Genomic DNA, 20973 nt, shown 5'->3' with positions numbered 1-20973 from the left:
CTTCCAAATGAACTTTGTTATGGTTTTTTCTAAATCAGTAAAAAATTTTTTTGGAAATTCCATGGGTATGGCACTAAATAGATAGATGAGTTTGGGTAGGTTGGTCATTTTTATTATATTGGCTCGTCCTACCCACGAGCAGTTAATGTTCTTCCAATTGTTCAAGTCTAGTTTTAGTTGTGTGGAAAGTGTTTTGTAGTTGTGTTCATATAGTTCCTGTGTTTGTCTCGGGAGATAGATTCCTAGGTATTTTATTTTGTCTAAGGTGATTTTGAATGGGATTTCTCTTTCTAGTTCTTGCTGCTGAGCTGTGTTGGAATTATAAAGAAATGCTGATGACTTATGTGGGTTTATTTTGTATCCTGCAACTTTGCTAAAGTTGTTTATTTGGATTAGCTTTTTGGTTGAATCTCTGGGATTCTTTAAGTAGACCATCATGTCATTTGCAAAGAGCGATAATTTGGTCTCCTCCTTGCCTATTTTAATGCCTTCAATTTCTTTTTCTTCTCTAATTGCTACTGCTAGTGTTTCGAGTACAATGTCAAATAGTAGAGGTGATAATGGGCATCCTTGTTTCACTCCTGATCTTATTGGGAATGGATTTAGTTTATCCCCATTGCAGATGATATTAGTTGATAGTTTTAGATATATACTGTTTATTATTTTTAGGAACGACCCTTCTATTCCTTTACTTTCTAGTGTTTTTAGTAGGAATGGGTGTTGTATTTTATCAATGGCTTTTTCTGCATCTATTGAGATAATCATGTGGTTCTTGTTGGTTTGCTTGTTGATGTGGTCAATTATGTGGATAGTTTTTCTAATATTGAACCAGCCCTGCATCCCTGGTATAAATCCTACTTGATCATGGTGGATGACCCTTCTGATCACTTGCTGGAGTCTTTTTGCTAGTATCCTATTTAAGATTTTTGCATCTATATTCATTAGGGAGATTGGTCTATAGTTTTCTTTCTCTGTTTTTGGCCTGCCTGGCTTTGGAATTAGTACCATGTTTGTGTCATAAAAGGAGTTTGGTAGAACTCCCTCTTTGCTTATTATGTCAAATAGTTTGTATAGTATTGAAGTTAGCTGTTCTTTGAATGTTTGATAAAATTCACTGGTGAATCCATCAGGCCCTGGGGATTTTTTCTTAGGAAGTTCTTTGATGAACTGTTTTTCTGATATGGGATTATTTAAGAAATCTATTTCTTCTTCTGTTAGTCTAGGCAATTTATATTTTTGTAAATATTCATCCATATCACCTAGGTTGGTATATTTATTGCCATATGGTTGGGCAAAGTAGTTTTTAATGATTGCCTTAATTTCCACATCATTGGAGGTGAGATCCCCCTTTTCATCCTTGATGCTGTTAATTTGCCTTTCTTCTTTCCTTTTTTTAATTAGATTGACCAGTACACTTTGTCTATTTTTTCTGTTTTTTCAAAGTACCAGCTTCTAGTCTTGTTTATTAGCTCAATAGTTCTGTAACTTTCAATTTTATTAATTTCTCCCTTAAATTTTAGGATCTCTAGTTTGGTTTTCTTCTGGGGGGTTTTAATTTGTTCGTTCTCAAGTTTTTTGATTTGCATTTCCAATTCCTTGATCTCTGTCCTCCCTAATTTGTTAATATTTGCATTCAGGGATATGAATTTTCCTCTAAGTACTGCCTTGGCTGCATCCCATAAGGTTTGAAAGGATGTCTCGCCGTTGTCATTTTCCTCAACGAAATTATTGTTTCTATGATTTCTTCTCTAACTAACCGACTTTGGAGTATCATATTATTTAATTTCCAATTAATTTTTTATTTGGCTCTCCATGTACCCTTACCGATCAATATTTTTATTGCCTTGTGATCTGAAAAGGCTGCATTTATTATTTCTGATTTTCTGCATTTGAGTGCCATGTTTCTGTGACCTAGAGTATGATCTATTTTTGTGAATGTGCCATGTGGTGCTGAAAAGAAGGTGTATTCCTTTTTGTCCCTATTTATTTTTCTTCATATGTCTATTAACTCTAATTTTTCTAAGATTTCATTCACCTCTTTTACCTCTTTCTTGTTTATTTTTTGGTTTGATTTATCTAAATTTGATAGTGGTTGGTTCAAGTCTCCTACTAATATGGTTTTACTGTCTATTTCCTCCTTCAATTCTCGTAGTTTCTCTATTAAAAATTTGGATGCTATACCATTTGGTGCATACATGTTGATTAGTGATATTTCCTCCTTGTCTATACTCCCTTTTAACAGAATATATTTACCTTCCCTATCCCTTTTGATCAGGTCTATTTTTGCTTTGGCTTTGTCAGATATCATGATTGCAACTCCTGCCTTCTTTCTATCAGTTGAGGCCCAAAAGGTCTTACTCCAACCTTTAATACTAACCTTGTGAGTGTCAACCCGCCTCATATGTGTTTCTTGAAGACAACAAATGGTAGGGTTTGGGGTTCTAATCCAATTTGCTATTTGTCTACATTTTATGGGTGAATTCATCCCATTCACATTCAAAGTTATGATTGTCATTTGTGGATTCGCTGGCATTTTGATATCTTCCCCTAGTTCTGACCTTTCTTCTTCTAGCTATCTCCTTTTGAACCAGTGATTTACTTTAGGTCAGTCCCCCTAGTCCCCTCCCTTGATATGCTTCCCTTTCTAGCCCCTCCCTTTTTATGCTCCCTTCCCCTCCCCCCTCTCCTTCCCTCCCTTTTTATTACTCCCTCTCCCCTCCCCCTCCTTAATTTTCCTTTCTTTCTTACCCTGTTGGATAAGATAGAATTCAGGATCCCACTGGATCTAGATGTTCTTCCCTCTCAGATTTGATTTCACTGAGAGTAAGGTTTAAGCAATTCCACTTTATGCTCTCTTCCTCTCCTTCTCATATGAGAGTTCTTCCCCTCCCCTTCCCATGTGTATCTTTATATGGGAAAGATTATTCTATTAAGTCCCCCCCTATTTCTTGAAGTAAATCTTAGTGTTATCAATGGTTCCCCCCTTTTTCTTTCTTTGCCCCCACTTTCACCAAATCTTTTTAATGCCCCAATCTTTCCCTATGCATGTTTCTTCTAACTACTCTTATGATGCATACAATTTTTGAGAGTTACACAAAACATTTTTCCCACATGTTAATATATATAATTTGATGTAAATGTAGTCCTTATAGAAGAGAGTTTGACTTAAAGAAAAAGATAAGATTTATCTCCTTTTCCCTTTCTTTCATATTTACCTTTTCATGTTTCTCTTGCTTTCTGTGCTTGGATATAAATTTTTCCACTAAGTTCTGGTCTTTTCTTAGCAAATGCTTGGAAATCTTCTATTTTTTGAATGCCCATACTTTCCCCTGGAAGTATATAGTCAGTTTTGCTAGGTAGTTGATTCTTGGTTGGAGACCCAGGTCTCTTACCTTTCTAAATCTCGTGTTCCATGCTTTGCAGTCTCTTAGTGTGTTAGCCGCAAAGTCATATGTGATCCTTATGGGCGCCCCCCTATATCTGAAGCTCCTCTTCTTGGCTTCTTGTAGGATTTTCTCCTTTTCTTGGAAGCTCTTGAATTTGGCAATTACATTCCTAGGGGTTGTCTTTTGGGGATTTAGTATAGAGGGTGTTCTATGAACCCTTTCTATTTCTATTTTGCCCCCTTGCTCCAGAACGTGTGGGCAATTTTCTTTTATAATCTCCTGTAGAATAACATTGAATTTATTGTTCATCTCTGGTTTTTCTGGGAGACCGATAATTTGGAGGTTGTCTCTTCTTCCTCTGTTTTCCAAGTCTGTGGCCTTTTCAGTGAGATATTTTATGTTTTCTTCTAATTCATTAATTTTTTGGCTTTGCTTTATTGATTCTTGCTGTTTTGTGATCTCACTTTCTTCGAGTTGCTTAATTCTGGTTGTTAGGGACTGGTTTTGCTTTTCAGCTTTGTCTGCCCTTCTATTGGATGTTTCCAGCTCTTTTTCCAATTGAGCAGTCTTATCTGTCAGACTGCTGATCTCTTTCTCCCATTTTTCTTTCCAGGTTTCCATCTTTTGGGTAAGTTCCAGTTTGAGATCTTCCAGAGCTTGTTGATAGTTTCCATTTTGGGAGGCATGTTCTGATTTTTTTTTTTTGGATTTCATCCTCATTCTCTTCTTTTCCTTGGTAACTCCCTCCATAAAAGTTTTCAATAGTCACCTTTTTCCCTTTCTTCCTGGAGACTTGATTTTGGGCCATGTGAGCCATACCTTTGGTGGTTTTATTCCCCTTTTCCTTTTTGGTCTGGGGTCTGGGTGATATGGGCAGGTTTTCTGTGAATTTAGGTTGCCTCAGACTAGTTCTTCCCAGCCTCCGAGGTTTCTTAGAGCACTGGGCCCCTGATCATTGCCAAATTGCCCAGGTGTTCAGCTCCGCCCAGGTGTTCAGCTCCGCCCAGATAATCAGCGTGTGGTCCGCCCCTGGTGTTTAGCTCTGCCCATATGCTCAGCGCAACCACCCCAAGTATGGCTCCCTGGGCCCCCTGTGCTCAGCGCAGGATTCTCCCATGAAACCGCCCTGAGACTTTTTTCCTGGCAGTCCCCAGATCCCAAGGACCTTGGAGTGCCCCCCAAGACAGAGATGCTCCCCACTCACTCGCTGTCCCAGTGAGCACTCCGGTAGCTCACTCTGGTTTGGTGGGGGAGATGGGGGGGGAGGACAGCTCAGTTCACGTTTCTGTGCAAGCTTTTCCTCCTTCTTATTATAGTGTGGAAATGTTCAAACCCCACGTACCTTCGCCTTTGTGGGGTACTGGGGAGTACTGGGGAGTCCTTCTGTTCCTCCAAAGGTGATTTTTATGCTCCTTTGATGTAGTCTATTTCATTCGGTGCCAGGGAGAGGAAGCGTGTGGAGTCTAGATTGCAGCAATGATTACCTGGAAGTCTCCTGAGCTTGTTCTAATAGCATTATGCTGTGCCCAACTTAGCCACATGTGCAAAAACCATCACTGATAAGGGAATCTATACAGAGTACAGGGTTGTGAGCAGTCTGAAAATTAGGCAGTGGGGCACAAAGGAATGCCAGATTATTCATTGCTTACACTCACTAGTTCTCAAGAAATGGCATACAAAGACTAATTAGAAAACTTCCTAATTTCTTCATTTTTTCCCCTATAAGAGCAACGTGCCTTTTTGCTAATAATGTAAAACCTATTGCTAAATCTGTTTTTTGAAAAAATATTTATCCAAATGTTAAATTTATAACTTTAGACCTGGAAGAATGATGTTGTATAACTTTTTTATCAAGCAGAAGGCAGATTTTCCCCCCTTGGTAGTTTATTCATTTAATTCAAAGGAGGACCAAACAATAAAATAAAGCAAAACAAAAAAAGTAAAAGAAAGGCACCCTAAAAATATGAACTATACAGAAGGTCAAGTAACACATTTAAGAAATACAACACGTTCTCACTGGTGTGGGTGCTTCCTTCCTGGCAGTATCCACCTTTCCCCTACAGCTTCCTATCCTAGCTGTAGCTTTCCAAAAATCCACTCAAATACATGTTCTTTGGCTTCTTTTAACCTTCTAAAGATAGCAAGGACTACTTGGGCCATTCCCTCTGTCTTCTTTTTTTTTCCCTTTTCTCCATGACCAGCCCACTACCATTTGCAGCCAAAGAAGCTCATTCAGAGGGCTAAAAGCCCCATTGGTGTTCGTAGATGAACTCATTGCTAAATGGTCCTTCAGCAGCATCTCCTTTTTCCACCTCTCTGCCGTGGTTACTAAAGAATCAGAAGGAGGCTTCCCAAGTCACCTGGGCCAACCTTCTGATCCATCTCTCCCTGCTGGTCCTTAGACACATCAATGCAGTGTGCATTTGGTATGATTCAAGCTTTTACAACAACAACAACAAAATCAATAGATGTCTCCCCACATATACCAAAACTGAACAAAAATGCTGAACATATAGACATGAATACTTACAGTATAATCCCACATCATTGTTCCTCCAATTGCGGTTATAAAAAAGACAATTGTGATCGCTATCTGTACTTCAGTTACATCCACTCTAAAGAGAAGGGAGAGAAAAGGAAGGGAAGGAACCCCCACCAATTAACAGACTTCAAATATGCAAATAAATAGCTGTGGGGTTCAGAAATAAAGGTCAGCTGCATTAGCATGTACTAGGCACTGTCTGGATGTAAAATTCAGGGGAGAACTTCAGAGCAATAAGGAAGTTATTGGTCCTTTTATCCTCCCATTAACAGGGGACCAAAGCTAATTTGTTCAACAAATATATTAGGTACTGTGTTGAGGGAAGTTCATCCTCTCCCCCCCCCTCCTGGGTTGCTGACCTGTCCATCAACATTCTTCACACACTAGAGTTACCTCTGTGAACGTCAATAAAAGAAAGGGGACAGGTCTTGTCTAGGGATTTTGGGGAATGAACTCAGAGAGGGAGCACAGGTGAGGGAGAGAGAAGACACTGGTAGAATAGAGACACGTGGTCTGAGAACTTAGAGTAAGGAAGAGATTTAAAACTATGTTTATCTATCTTTTCTATTAATAAACTTTATGAAAAATAATAACTGGTAGATATATTAATTTTAATTATAACAGTACTAAGCACAGGGGTCCTAAGACGTTCAAGGTAAGACCTGGCTCTGGACCTCTTAAAACTTGATCTGATGGGGGATAAAACAAGCATAACTCTGATGCAAGTTTCACCTGATTAAATGCCTCAAGGAGTAGCAAAGAAAGTGTGTGTGAAGTCTAAGGCCACAGGCTGTTGGACATTGGAAGGTTTAAGGAAGACTTCAAGGAGTTTTCAGCAGTTTGTCTTTAAAGAATGGGCCAGAATTCAGCAATTGAAAAGGTCAAAGCAGCCCATTCTAGACATGGGATGAGGGTGAACAAAGGTCAGGAGGTAGAAGAACAAGTACAGTGGGGGCTGCACAGACAGGTTTGGTAAGGTAAGGGGGTATCAGACTCTCAGAGGGCCCAAAATGTCCAGGGACAGTAAGAACTGGGGAGAGTCCAGAGGCTTTTCTGAGCCAGAGAGGGTGTGCTATAGAGCAGGGGGAAGAGAAGGCAGGTAGGCAGGAAGGACATTCAAGAAGGGAGGGATGTGGGTTGGGATTCAGTGGGACTAGAAGGGAGAGAAGCATCAAAGAGTCAATAGAACCTTCCCTCCCAGTTCTGAACAGAGTAGCCTGTTCCTAACATCAGAGACAGGGTCCGTGTTGGGAGAGAAGACAGACTCCAGAAGCAACACTCTATAGAGTTTCAAATAATTGTTTTATTCATAAGAAAATCAAACAGATCATTTCAGAAATCTACAGACTACTGTCAAAAGGCAAAGCACAAGATATAATGGAATTATTTACACAAGGTCCAAGTGGAACTATGTTTAGTATTTGGTGCTGCTGCCGCGACCAGACCTGCAAATTCTCTTCTAACCCAGCAATGGGATGCTCTAGAGTAAAACCCATTTTAACTAAATTTCATCGACATGTTTATTTTCTTATGAACATGACATATATGGACATAAATGCAAATACATATGTACGGATGCCTGAAGGAATGAGTGGAGCATCTCAAAAGTCACCCTAAGATTTATGGGTTACCCCAAATATATGATGTAAAAACAATATATATGTTGAAAAATATTTTAGTAATTAAAAATTAGGGCAGTCATGTGGTGCCATAGTGCACAAAGAGCCAGGTCTGTCCTCAAGAAAGCTCATCTTTCTGAGTTCACATCCAACCTCAGGCATTTACTAGCTGGTATGATCCTGGACAAGTCACTTAACCCTATTTGCCTCAGTTCCTCATTTGTAAAATGGACTGGAAAAGGACATGGCAAAACATTCCAGTTATTTCTGCCAAGAAAAAACCAAATAGGGTCACAGAGAGTCACTCAGACATGACTAAAAAAACAACAAAATTAAAAATCTAAACACTTAATATAGTTATGTTTTGAAAATGGTAAATGGCAAAAATGCTAAACCTGCCACATTAAGCACCCTTGTGGAATTTTTGAATATTTGAAATAGAAAATATTTGAAAAAGTAATATTCCTAAATATATTTCACATTTAATGTTTAAAAAATCACACCAGGAATTTTTCACTTTTCAGTTTGTGGCCTGTAAGACCATTCATTCATTCTTTATTTATTTCTCTTTCTTTCTTTCTTTCTCTCTCTCTTTCTTTCTTATTTCTTACACCATTATTTCTTTAAGAGGTTTTTATTGCTATCTTTGCTTTTATGTCATCTTCATTCTAAATCTATTCTTCCCTTCTTTCCCTTTCTATAAAGGGAGTAATCCCTTGTAGCAAAAAAAAAAAGTTAAAGAAAAAAGTAGTTTAGCCCAAACTAACCAACATAACTGAGTCTGATGTCACAGTCACTCTTCTATACCCTTGCAGTCCTCCTTGCTTCTGTATTTGATTAGTGTCTCTAGGCAGGTGATTTCTCAGATGCAGAGAGCCAGCCCTCATCTGTCCAAGAAGATCTTGTCATTGTCAAGCATCTCCAAATGCCTCTTGGGACATCCTGAGCAGCTTCCCCCCCCCCCCATTAATTTATTTAGTTAGTTAGTTTAGAATATTTTTCCATGGTTACATGAATTATGTTCTTTCCTATCAGTTCTTATCAGAGAGAGATGATCCCAAGTAATGTATACTCTTAAATTATATCTATTCCCCTAATATTTTGTTAATTTATTTTAATTTCCCCCTTAATACTTTATAAGTAGACCGAATGGGAACAGACACTCACCAAGCTCCTTTGCTTAAGAAACACCTATTGAATGAATGAATTCTACATGAAATGGAGGCTAGAATGATGACTAACCAAAGCTCTTAGGACCAGCTTTCTCCCTCCCTCCTTCATCTCTCCAGGGGCTCAGAGTGTCTCTAAGTCATACCCCAGAAGGCACACACAGTTCATTAGAGACGTCACCCCACCTGAGCTATGCAAAGCAGTGAAGTCAAAAGTTAAGATGGGGGGCAGCTGGGTAGCACAGCGGATGGAGCACTGAGCCTGGAGATCCTGGGTTTCAATCTGGCCTCAGACACTTCCTTGCGGTGTGACCCTGGCCCAATCAATTAACCACTATTGCTTAGCCATTACTGCTCTTCTGCCTGTACCAAGTATCAATTCTAAGATAGAAGGTAGGGATTAAAAAAACAAACAAGCAAGACAGGAAGGATGGAGGACAGCTCTAGGAAGAAAGTCAGAGCAAGATTCTCCTTTGCCAAAGCCAGAAAGAGAAAGACACTCAAGAGGAGTTCTTTTGGTGAAGATTTTGTAGGGGGGATTTCCAGCTTAGGTCACACTGACCAGCCTCCATTATCCAAAGAAGAGTCATCCCTAGGACTTCACAGAACATCAAACAAGCATTCCTGTACTGAACGGTCGCTTTTAAAATGATCCATATCCTTGGGTTCTCTATTGCATTGCTTGTGAGCAGCCCCATCAGGCCAGCCCAGGAGATCTGCACTTTTTCTGTGTCCTCGACCCCTGGAGACCCCTTCCTGGAATTGTACATTTATACACATAAAATAAAATACAGAGGTTTACAATAAAAACCAATTCTGGTGAAATTCAGTGCTCCAAATGACTAAAAGGACTAAAAGGACAAGTGTGAATGTGATCAGCCCAGGCTAAGAATCCCCATGCTCTGGAAATGGAGAAAAAAGGTGATTCACAGCCATCAATTCTGTGACTTTTTAACACGTCTGGTAAAGGCTTGGGAGGGCAATGAATACAAATGGCTTCAATGAAGTTGTAACATTATGGAACTCCTTTAATAAGTTCACAATTTTAATTAGTTATGATAACGAATAATGGATTTGGCAGTTAATTGCCCAAATGCTAAAGGCAAATACAATTTTTGCATTACGTGTTGACTTACCTTCCAAACCGTAGCACTCCAGATACATAGGTTTGCCAGTGTGCACAGTAAAACATAAACATCCCGACAAAACAGCAGAAAAACAGCCATTCAGGGTCTGTTCCTAAGCGAGTAGCAATGGAAGCTCCAAGAGATACAAATACTGAAATAAAAAGCGGATGGACAATTCTGATATTGCAGACAACAGTTCTGACTTTAAAATTCATAGCTGACTCCTCGTAGGAAAACCAGCAAGCACACCTATTCTCAGGGAAGGATGGTTCAACCCAACCCAACTGGATTTAGTCATGCATGGACCAGACCTTCGCCTTGAAAGAGAGAGAGCTGAAGGTCTTTGTGCCCATTGAGGAGGTGGTTCTCACAGTAAAGGCAGGGCAGCAATTGGGGCCAATGAAGAGTCATTGAAGTCTTCAATCCAGGCAGCAGGAGGACTCCCTCGAACACATGCCAAGAGGACAAAAGCTCATAGCATGCAAAGTCAACTACAAAACAATATGAGGAGCTTAGCTGACACAAGAGTGAAAATTAATGGCTCACTAAATTAGGGACCAGAAATGCATTGCCCTTGCATGCCCTTTTGTAAGGCTCTTTGGTCTCCGCACTCACACATGAGCCCCAGATGAAAGCAGCAGACTTCAGGCTGGTCTCCCTGCATCCAGTCTCTTGTCAGAGTAATCTGGCCAGGAGATGACCCTCCTCCATCTATTCCAGTGGCTTCCTACCTTCTCTCTGTTCCTCCCCTTCTCTTCTCCCACCTCAGAGCCTTTGCTTGGGTGGTCTTGAAGGTACTGTGTGAGGAATGGATTGAAGACCACCTGGCCTGGGTGGACTGGTGAAGGTAGTGCCAAATCAGGCAGGTGTGCTGGGATCCAGCTGTGTAGGGCTTTAAAAGCTAAACAGAAGGGATTTTGTTTCATTCTAGAGACAATAGGAAGCCACTGGAATTTGAACCACAATTCTTTAGTATTTTAGTATTTAGTCTCCATTTAAGTTTGAAGTATTTCTTCAGACATCACTTTGTTGATCTGGCTGAATTTACTATTTTTGTTTTTCTGCATTTATAAATTGTTGGTGGTTTTTTTCCTTACACCCTACTACCCCAAAGTGGGAAATGCAAAGCTAAGAAATTCAGATACTTCATTCCCCTATATTCCTTACTTTCTGGATTTTGGTGCCATGCCTCATCTTCAGCCTCGAATGAGAATATCCTTCATCTCTCCCTTCTGTCTTCTTGACTGAGAAGATCCCTCTGTTATGCCAGCCCTCTCTTCCCATTGTGGAATTCTTCCTGGGGCCTCCACTAACCTGCATTCTCTTCTTGGCTGTGCTTCTGACTTTCCAAACTTCAATACCAAGCCTTCGGATTCAGTACCTTCACCTCATCCTCAATCCCTTCCCTCCTGCTTTCCAGCTCCTTTTGGGGAGGGGTGGTGTCTTCCCCTATTAAGTTGAATTAGATGGAAAGTTCCTTGAGGGATGTAGCCAAGATGGCAGAGTCAAAAGCCAGCAATTTTGCCGAGTTTTCTCAACCCAGTCCTAAAAACAATTTTAAAAGGAAGCTTCTTAAGGGCAAGAGTGATTTTTTTGTTTTGTTTTCTTTTGTATCCCCAGCACTTAGTACAGTGTCAGGAATATAGTAAGGACTTAAAAATGCTTGTTGTGTGATCTTCTAATTTCTATTTAGTAGTTGCCAAAGGTCTACTAAATCTTAACTTTTCTGAAATTATATTCAGGTTCTTAACTTTTTTTCTGGTTAGAATTGTCTAAGTCTGAAAAATAGAAATTAAGCTCTCTTTCTCTCTCTCTCTCTCTCTCTCTCTCTCTCACACACACACACACACACACACACACACACACACACAAACACACACACACACACAGAATCACAAAAAAATGGCACACCTTTCCAGAGTCCCCAAGGGTTTTTAAATTAAGAGTAGACATTATTGTAGGGATGTGGGAGGAACATGAAATCAAGTAAAGGAAAAGGCAGAAGGGACAACTGAAATCACTTGATCATCATCATTTAGCCCCTTCCAAGACCTCAAATGTGTTTACCTTTCAAGGTTTCATTTCTTTCATGTTTATCTTTATAAGATTCTATCTTTTCATTACACTTATTCCAAAATTCTCTATTCCATTAAAAGTCAACCCCAATCCCACACAAATTGTACTCAACTCTGTATGAAGTTATTCTTTGTTGTAAGCCCTTTTCCCCCCTATCATATTGCAATTGTCTTTTCTCTTATTGGGATAATAGCACAATCTTATGTGATCTTGACTGTGACTCTCAGTCCTTAAACTCTTTCTTTGTTGATTTTTCTCTGACTTGAAAAGTTTAGATTTTGGCTATAATATTTGTTAAGTAGTTTTTTTCAGGAGTTGACCAGTGATTTTTTCCCATTTGCATTCCATTATCTCCCTAGATTTTATCACTGTGGGTCATTTTCTTTTGTGATTTCTTGAAATATGGCACATACATTTTTTTGGTCTGGTCCTATTTTGGGGGGAAATTGATTCTATTTCTATCTTTCCATCCTGTTTTCCAGGTCAATTGTTTTCTACAATTGTGACTCACTTCCCATGTTCCTCTAATTTTTTCGGTCCCTAACTTTGTTGTATTATTTTGTTGTTGAATCATCTGAGTTATGTTAGCTCCATTTTATTTTTCAAGATATACCTACTCTTTGGGCAAGAGTTTCCCTTTCCATTCTAAGCAGTGTGTTCTTTTTCCTGGATATTCTCATTTCATTTCTTGTAGCCCCTCAGAGCTGCTTTGGACGTGGCTGCTCTTTTTTGCTGAGGCTCCATTTATTCTCACTGTAAAGATAATCTTTTCTGAATTTGTCTTGACTCACAGGAGTTCTTTACAGTATCTGGAATTTTCTTCTGTCTTCTAATGTCTTTGGTCTTTGATTCCCTAAATTGGGACTTTGGTGCCTGGATGAGGTTGTACTTTCCAGGAGCTGGATGAAGAACCAGGCCTACTTCTGCCTTAATCCCTTGCCTATGCATCCCTTCCATGGTGACCCATTGTTCATGATGGTGTTGGCCCATCTCTTCGTGCAGTCACCTACCATGAATTGTTTCATCCCTGTTGTGTCACCAACAGTCACATACTACAAGTTAACTTTGTCCTCATTATGGCTCAGATGGGCCTCAAATGGATATTGAAATGGGGGTGGTGTCAAGACTTTAAGGACCACCAAGATGCCCATGGCCCAGGTGTCTCTGCCTCATCTTGTTCTCCTTGACATCATCTCCTGGGAGTTTGTTTCATTTACTCCTGAAGCATCAAACCCAGGACCTGAGATCTTACCAGCTCTGAGCCTCCTACCAGAAGGCCCTAGACTTCTAGTTTTCTGATGCTGCTCTGAAGAAGAGAGTGGTGTATATGGTGTTCTTATTTTATCTGGGGTTCTTTCCCCTCTGCTGGAGTGTTTTATAACTTTTCATTTTGCCAGAAATTCACTCACTTATTTGGAACAGATGATAGGTATATCTTCACATTAGGAAAGTCCAGTATTTAATTTTATTTATTTATCTATTTTTAAACCCTTACCTTCTGTCTTAGAATTGATTCTAAGTATTGGTTCCAAGGCAGAAGAGCAGCAGGGGATAGGCAATGGGGGTTAAGTGACTTGGCCAGGAAGTATCATGCAGCTAGGAAATATCTGAGGCCAGATTTGAAACCAGGAACACCTGTCTCCAGCCCTGACTCTCTATCCATTAAGCCAACTCGTTGCCCCAAACACAGTATTTTTAAAATCTTTCTGAATTTTCCCAACAGGTAAATTAGTCAGTAATCACTGACATGACCAACAGAATGGTTTTCAAAAGGATTCTCTATAAAGTTGACAAAAATAAAAGCTCACTTGACTTATGTATAAGTGATTTTATAAACAAACCATTCACCAACTGAAGAGTGAACATCACACATATCCTAAAATTATGATAAGTATAAAAGAATGAGAAAATAGATTTAATTTCTAGAAAGAAGACATAATTATGTAAACTTTGGGTTTTTTGCACATCTCAACTATTCAATGTATAGCAGATGCTTAATATTAATAGGATTTGCTTGGAGATGGAATGTCCTGCCTGGGTTCAAATCTGGCCTCAGACACTTCCCAGCTGTGAGACCCTGGGCAAATCACTTAACCCCCCTTGCCTAGCCCTTACCACTCTTCTGCCTTGGAACCCATACATAGTATTGAAATAAGGTAGATATTCTGGATGGTAGGTTTGTACCTGTTTGAAAACCATTTCTTTCCTCACTACAGTATCAATTCTAAGATATATACATATATGTATATATATATATACATATACATATATATATATATATATATATATTTGGGGGGGGGGATATTTCCATGGTATAAAGTTCAGGTACATTGTGGCACAGTCCAAATCTGACCTCTGACATGCTCAGTTACTCTGGATAAGTTCCTGAATCACTCCATGTCCCCAGGGTAGCTCTACAAGCCTGTCATGGAGCCAATCAGCATTTGCAAAGGGAGTTTTCACCCCCAAAGCTCCTATTAGATATAGATGAAGACACCCCAACCCCACAGTGCAGTGCAGTGCAGCCCATCAATATTTCTTATGTATGCTGTGCTAACACTGCTCTGAAAACTTTTAGCTCTTTAAAAAAAAACAGAAAATGGCAACATATAAACCACTAAGATCTGTGGTAGCCTCCAAGATCTTAATGCTCAAAAATGGAATTGAAAATTCTTTTAATTTACCTGTGGAAATACAGTCGCAACCATGGTCGAAAAGTTCTCCTAAAGGAGAAGAGGTGTTTGTTCTTCTGGCATGTTTCCCGTCAATAGCATCCAGTGATTGATAAGAAAAGAGGCCCAGGCCACATATTAGGAATACCCAAGATGGTGCCTAGAAACATAGTATAAATGAAGACCATTAATTTCAACTAAATAGCTTCTGATCAAAAGCAATTCAAATTCTATGTAGCCAAAGTATACCTTTTCCTTTGTTTTGTTTTCCTATTGTAGTTCCATATGACAATTAAGTTTAATAATCAATTCGCAAGGGCAGCTAAGAGACAGGAGGTCCTGCGTTCAAATCTGGCCTCAGATACTTTCTAGCTGTGTGACCTTGGGCAAGTCACTTAAACCCCATTGCCTAGCCCTTACTGCCCTTCTGCTTTAGACTCAATTGATTCTAAGATGGAAACTATGGAAAGATGGTTTTAAAAAATAAATGGGCATGTTTTCCATTACCACACTCTTGTCATTCTTTCCTGGGGAGCTCCTCTGCCACTGGCTTGACATTCTTTTCCATGCTGATGTTAGCTTGTCAATTGTGTGCTTTCTGAAGGTCAATCTCCAAGTCAGAAGGGGGCCCTGGAGCTGGCTTGTGTTTATACATTCCCTCAGTTTCTGCATTATCCCTCCCAGGACATCGGTCACCCTGCCCAAAACAAACAACTTCCCATTTATCTTTTTCAGATGAATTTTCCATTTTCCTTCCCCAATAATGGAGGGGTTTGTGTTCACCTCTATTAAATTTCAGCTTATCAGTCCAGCAATAGCAAAGTGTAGTATCTGCAGTTCTAAGACCCAGCCTGGATCCAGACAGAAAAAGCTCATCACTGGAGGGTTGGACTTTTTACCAATTCTTTGGTCATGGCCATTCCATGACCAGAAAACAAAAGATGAGTTGGTGAACTGACAGTCAGCCCATAGGCTTCACTAGTCTCCATGAAACATCAAGAGAAGGCATGAAAGCCTTCCCCACTCCCCCAAAGCAGGTAGTTCTTCAGTTGGCAGATTTACTAGAGGTCACCTGGGCAAGAAAAGACAAGATGGGTGGCATGGATGGCTTGTTCCCTGTAACACTGAAGGGGGTACCATATCTACCTGAGATCCAAGAACCATTGCAATCCTGCAGGACAGGAAGCTTACCCAAGAATTTACCCATTATTTTAGCCTAATGAGAGCCTTTCAGACCCCCTATTTTATCATTAAATGTCTTAGCTCTCCTCAGTTTGCTTTCAGCTCTCCTCAGCCTGCTTTCTTCCATGAATTTGGGAAACATGCAAAATAATATTAATAAAACACTTCTAAGCATCTATGCCTTAGGGATTATTCACAGAGTTGGAGAGGTGGGCAGCCCATTAAAAATTCTGACTTTCATGATTCAATGGTGGTATCACTTTGTGGTTTCTATGATCTTTCTTTATAGGTTTGCTTCTTAGAATTTTGTAATTGCAATTTCTATGGAATAGAAGTGAATTGATATTGTTTTCAAAAAACATATTTGTGTCTCTCTCGATAGATACACATATACATGCAGGCACACAAAGCTATATCAATGAATCAGGCCTTTCTCCCCCCTTCCTGGGATCTTTGTATATTGGAATTTATTTCTCTTTTCTAGCTTCTGCATTAGCATTCCAATATAGAATCCTGTGGAGAAAAGACATACTTTTGATTCCCACTTGACGAAATGAACAAGGTCATTCCCTGAATTAAAGGGGAAGAATCATGACCACAAGAGTTAGCTAGTATCCTCTAAGTATTAACAGTGTGGGGCTTTCTTTGCTTCAAAACAACCTAAAATTAAATTAATACTTAAAATTCCCTCTTTTCCCAATAATCCTTTCACAGATAAATGCCCATCTGGGTCCAAAAGGTCCCCACATGGAAGCAAGAAGAAGAGCCTCTGCTACTCCTTGTTATTAGCTCATCTTAAATGAATGAGGACATACCAATGTCCCATACTCTTATATTTTCCCCTCAGCCAATTTCCAAGCTGAAGTATAAATCTGGAAGAGTAGGTAATCCTGGACCCCTTTCCTCTACTCCCCACTCCCTAAATGGAACATCATCTTCAACAGAGATAGGGCTCTTCTTACACCTAAGGGGAAGCTGGGAAATTCTTGAAGGAGTTCTTCTACCACCTCATCACCACAGTCTGGAAGCACCTCTCCTATCACTCTCCTCTCCCTTTCTCTCTTCCTTCTCTCTCCCTACCTCCCTCCTCTATCTCTGTCTCTCTCCCTCTAGGGAATAATTTTTAGGCATATAAGTTTGTACAATTCACCCATTCTCTAGTATTTGGAGATGCTTGTGCTGCCAAATGTAAGAAATGAAATGGGCAGGGGAATCAAGTCTCTTCGTTTTAAACCTCATACAAATTTTATATAACATAAATGGCTCAAAAACAACTAGTGCTCCCCACTGCTTATATATGCTATTATATATGGTACCTACATTATTACTTTTCAAAGGATTAAAATGAAATTTAACCCATGGCCTCTGGTCCAAGGGTTCCCTAGAGAACATGGCAAGTTCTGGCAAGTTGATGCTATCCACTGTGGTGAGAATAGATGATTATAGTGATGGCATATTTTATTTGTTTATTTTTTGACATTTTTATTTAGTCAATTTAGAACATTATTCCTTGGTTAAAAGAACCATATTCTTTCCCTCCCTCCCTCACCCCTTCCCATAGCAATTCCACTGGGTTTTACATGTGTCCTTGATCAGAACCTATTTCCATGTTGTTGGTGTTTGCACTAGGATGATCATTTAGAGACTATATCCTCAGCCATATCCCCCTCGATCAATGTAATCAAGCAGTTGTTTTTCTTCAGTGTTTCTGCTCCCACTATTTTTCCTCTGGATGTGGTTAGTGTTCTTTCTCCTAAGTCCCTCCAAGTAGTTCAGGATCACTGCATTGCCACTAATGGAGAAGTCCATTACATTTGATTGTACCACAGTGTATCAGTTTCTGTGTACAATATTCTCCTGGTTCTGCTCCTTTTGCTCTGCATCAATTCCTGAAGGTCGTTCCAGTTCACATGGAATCCCTCCAGTTCATAATTTCTTACAGCACAATAGTATTCCATCACCAACAGTTACCACAATTTGTTCAGCCATTCCCCAGTTGAAGGGCATCCCCTTGTTTTCCAATTTTTTGCCACCACAAAGAGCGCAGCTATGAATATTTTTGTACATGTTTTTTTTCCCCTATTATCTCTTTGGGGTACAAACCCAGCAGTGCCATGGCTGGATCAAAGAGCAGACAGTCTTTTAGTGCCCTTTGGGCATAGTTCCAAATTGCCCTCCAGAATTGTTGGATCAATTCACAACTCCACCAGCAATGCATTAATGTCCCAACTTTGCCACATCCCCTCCAGCATTTATTACTTTCCTTTGCTGTCATGTTAGCCAATCTGCTAGGTGTGAGGTGATACCTCAGAGTTTTGATTTGCATCAGTCTGATTATAAGAGATTTAGAACACTTTTCCCATGTGATTATTAATTGTTTTGATTTCTTTATCTGAAAACTGCCTGTTCATGTCCCTTGCCCATTTATCAATTGGAGAATGGCTTGATTTTGTGTACAATTGGTTTAGCTCTTTATACATTTGAGTAATTAGACCTTTGTCGGAGGTTTTTGTTATGAAGATTTTTTCACAATTTGTGATGGCATAGTTTATTAAAGGTGGGCTATGAAATATTAAGGGGGCCTTGCTGGAAGTGCCTTGGGCCATTTCATGAACTAATTCATCTCAAATCAGATGAATCAAAACTCTCAGAGCTCCAATAACCAGAATTTCTCACAGTATTGTATTACAAGATTCCAAAATAACTTTAAAAATTTTTGAAGATTATGTTATGTGCATATGACTTCATTTTAACTCTTTGAAAAATATGAATATATTTTATATTTATTATACATAAAGTATATAATGTATATTTATAATATATAAAATAATAAATAATAAAATTAAAGCATGATATAGCATGTATGATCATTCTCAAAACCAGACTAATCAGAAAAAAAGGTTTTTGGTTGAGTATTGTTTAATTGGGAATTTATTAAGAGAAACTATGCTCTAACTTTCATATGGAAAACAAGAATTTCATTAGTGCTTTTAAAATTTAGGATAATATAAATAAATGAATTCATAACTTTTCATTGGGATTCATAAACTCTTATTGATATACAACAAAAATGATTTTCTTTAATGATTTTGTTTTTAGTAGGAAACAAAAACAAATCTCTCAAAAAATATAAGCAATCTGAATATACAAAATGATTTTGGGATGTCTCAACCTCAATATGTGATTTAGATTAATGCTTTTTAAAGAGTTGTTTAAGATTAGATTAGATCATTAGATCAATTTTTTTTTAAAGCCTGGCTGATAAAAGCTTAGAGAAGTCTTAAAAACTGAGCAAGATTAGCACAGAATCTGATCTCAGGTACTTCCTAGCTGTGTGACCCTGGATAAGTCACTTAACCCATTACCCAACCCATGCTCTATTACCTTGGAATCAATATGCTGTGTTGATATTAAAATGGAAGGTAACAGTTTAAATATAATATGTGTGTGTGTGTGTGTGCATGCATGCAGGATGTGGAGTTTTGAGGAATCCCCACAACTCTAACAAAACTGGAAGAAAGATTTGAGAATTTTGTAGCAAGTGTAAAATAGTCATTAATTTGATCTATGTTAGACTTTGAAAATAGATTCATTTGCTTTATTTCAGAGGAAGAGCTGAACAAAATCATACTTATGTAAAATGCATGGTCTTATTCTTAAAAGTGTTCCATCCTCTGGAACACAGATCATAGTCAAATCATTTCAATTTCATCCCCCCTTCTCACTGTTCCTGCAGAATGACCTGCACTCAATGCCCATTCTGGAGGCTTTGCTCAGTCCTTATCCTCCCCAACAGCTGTTTGCACAGCCCAGCTATTATTGGAAACGCAAAGTACATGAGTGAGGGGAGTGTAACACCAGCTGGTAAAGTCGCCCACTCAGGAACATCTCAAAAGTTAGTCATCCATGGCCACTCTAACAAGCCAAAGGCTGCCCGCCAGAGCTGGGGGGAGGGGGTAAAGTTTCTGGTAATTTCCAGAAGACAAGTATCCAAATCACAGACACACAAAAACACCCCCCCACAATGACCATTATTAGATAGATCAAAGAGTTAGTGATCATTAGTACCAAAAGAAATCCTTCTCATTCCCTGAATCTGGAAGACTCTCCCTCTCCTCACCTCATGGCATCCTTCTCAATGAACGATTTTTTGCATGTGGTCTCTTCCTAGTAGAAGGTGAGCTCCTTGAAGGCAAATGCTCCCCTTGATTTTTGCCTTTCCTCGTATCCCCATTAATTAGCACAGTGGCTGGCACATAGCAAATGCTTAACAAATGCTTGTTGACTAACTGAAACCTCTTCTGTCACTTCTAAGAAAGGAGCAGCACCACTTCATTGGGCACCCCCAAAACTTTACAGGAGTCAGCGAATTTGGGGAGGGGAAGAGAAAGGTTAAGTTTGGGGTCAGAATGCTGGTCTGGCAATCTAAGATAGAAATTGTAAATAGAGCATATTTGCCTGTAGGAATTCAATAATGATGTGAGGTAACACAAATGAATGCATTCAATATAACATTTTTTTTTGCATTTGATATAATGTAATATATTTAATCATAATAATGATATAATGTAATACATATATTGAAATGATATAATGTAATCTATTTAATATAAAATAATGCCTACAAGATCTCCTCTGACCCTTGCCATGGACTGTCACATCTTTGCCATTTCACAACTGACCAAAGACACAGTGTAGCAATTCCCACCACGAGCACATGCTTAGTGCTTATTGATTGGACTTGGCTGAGGCACTTTCCTGACTTTGACAAACTGCCATCGAGCCTATAGAAGAAGATAAGCTAGCTCAGGAATATCTGGAAGATATCTGGGAAGTGCTGGTAAATGTTTATCAACTGCTTCTCCAAATAAATGTACCCGAGACATATTTTTTTTTAAACGCTTTACCTTCTATGGTAGAATCAATAGTATCAGTTCTAATACAGAAGAGCAAGAAGGACTGGGCAATGAGTTTTAAGTGAATTGCCCAGATTACACAGCTAGTCTGAGACTAGATTTGAACCCAGGTTCTCCTGCCTCCAGGCCTGGCACTCTATCCACTGTGCTTCCTAGATGCCCCTTGGGACATATTTTAAAATTTATTCTGAATTATTAACATTTTCTCCATCACTTTAAAAAAATCCTTATCTTCCACCTTAGAATTGATAGCAAGTATTGGTTCTAAGACAGAAGAGCAGTAG

At 39.1% G+C, this 20973-nt stretch overlaps 1 protein-coding gene across 1 annotated transcript in view; it reads right to left on the bottom strand.

Annotated features, from left to right (window-relative positions):
- Positions 1–20973, bottom strand: part of CHPT1 (choline phosphotransferase 1) — a 35674-nt gene that overhangs the window by 6096 nt on the left and 8605 nt on the right. Inside the window, exons 2-4 of the mRNA XM_001373239.4 lie at positions 14604–14751; positions 9853–9994; positions 5917–6001 (exon numbers count right to left, since the gene is read on the bottom strand). Of these exons, the coding sequence (XP_001373276.2) occupies positions 5917–6001; positions 9853–9994; positions 14604–14751 (375 nt within the window). The remainder of the gene's footprint in view (positions 1–5916; positions 6002–9852; positions 9995–14603; positions 14752–20973) is intronic.

This window comes from Monodelphis domestica, chromosome 5, assembly GCF_027887165.1.
Source record: "Monodelphis domestica isolate mMonDom1 chromosome 5, mMonDom1.pri, whole genome shotgun sequence".
In the NCBI taxonomy this organism is placed as follows: domain Eukaryota; kingdom Metazoa; phylum Chordata; class Mammalia; order Didelphimorphia; family Didelphidae; genus Monodelphis; species Monodelphis domestica.
Note: the sequence above shows the minus strand (reverse complement) of the source record. Positions and strands in the feature narration are given on the sequence as shown.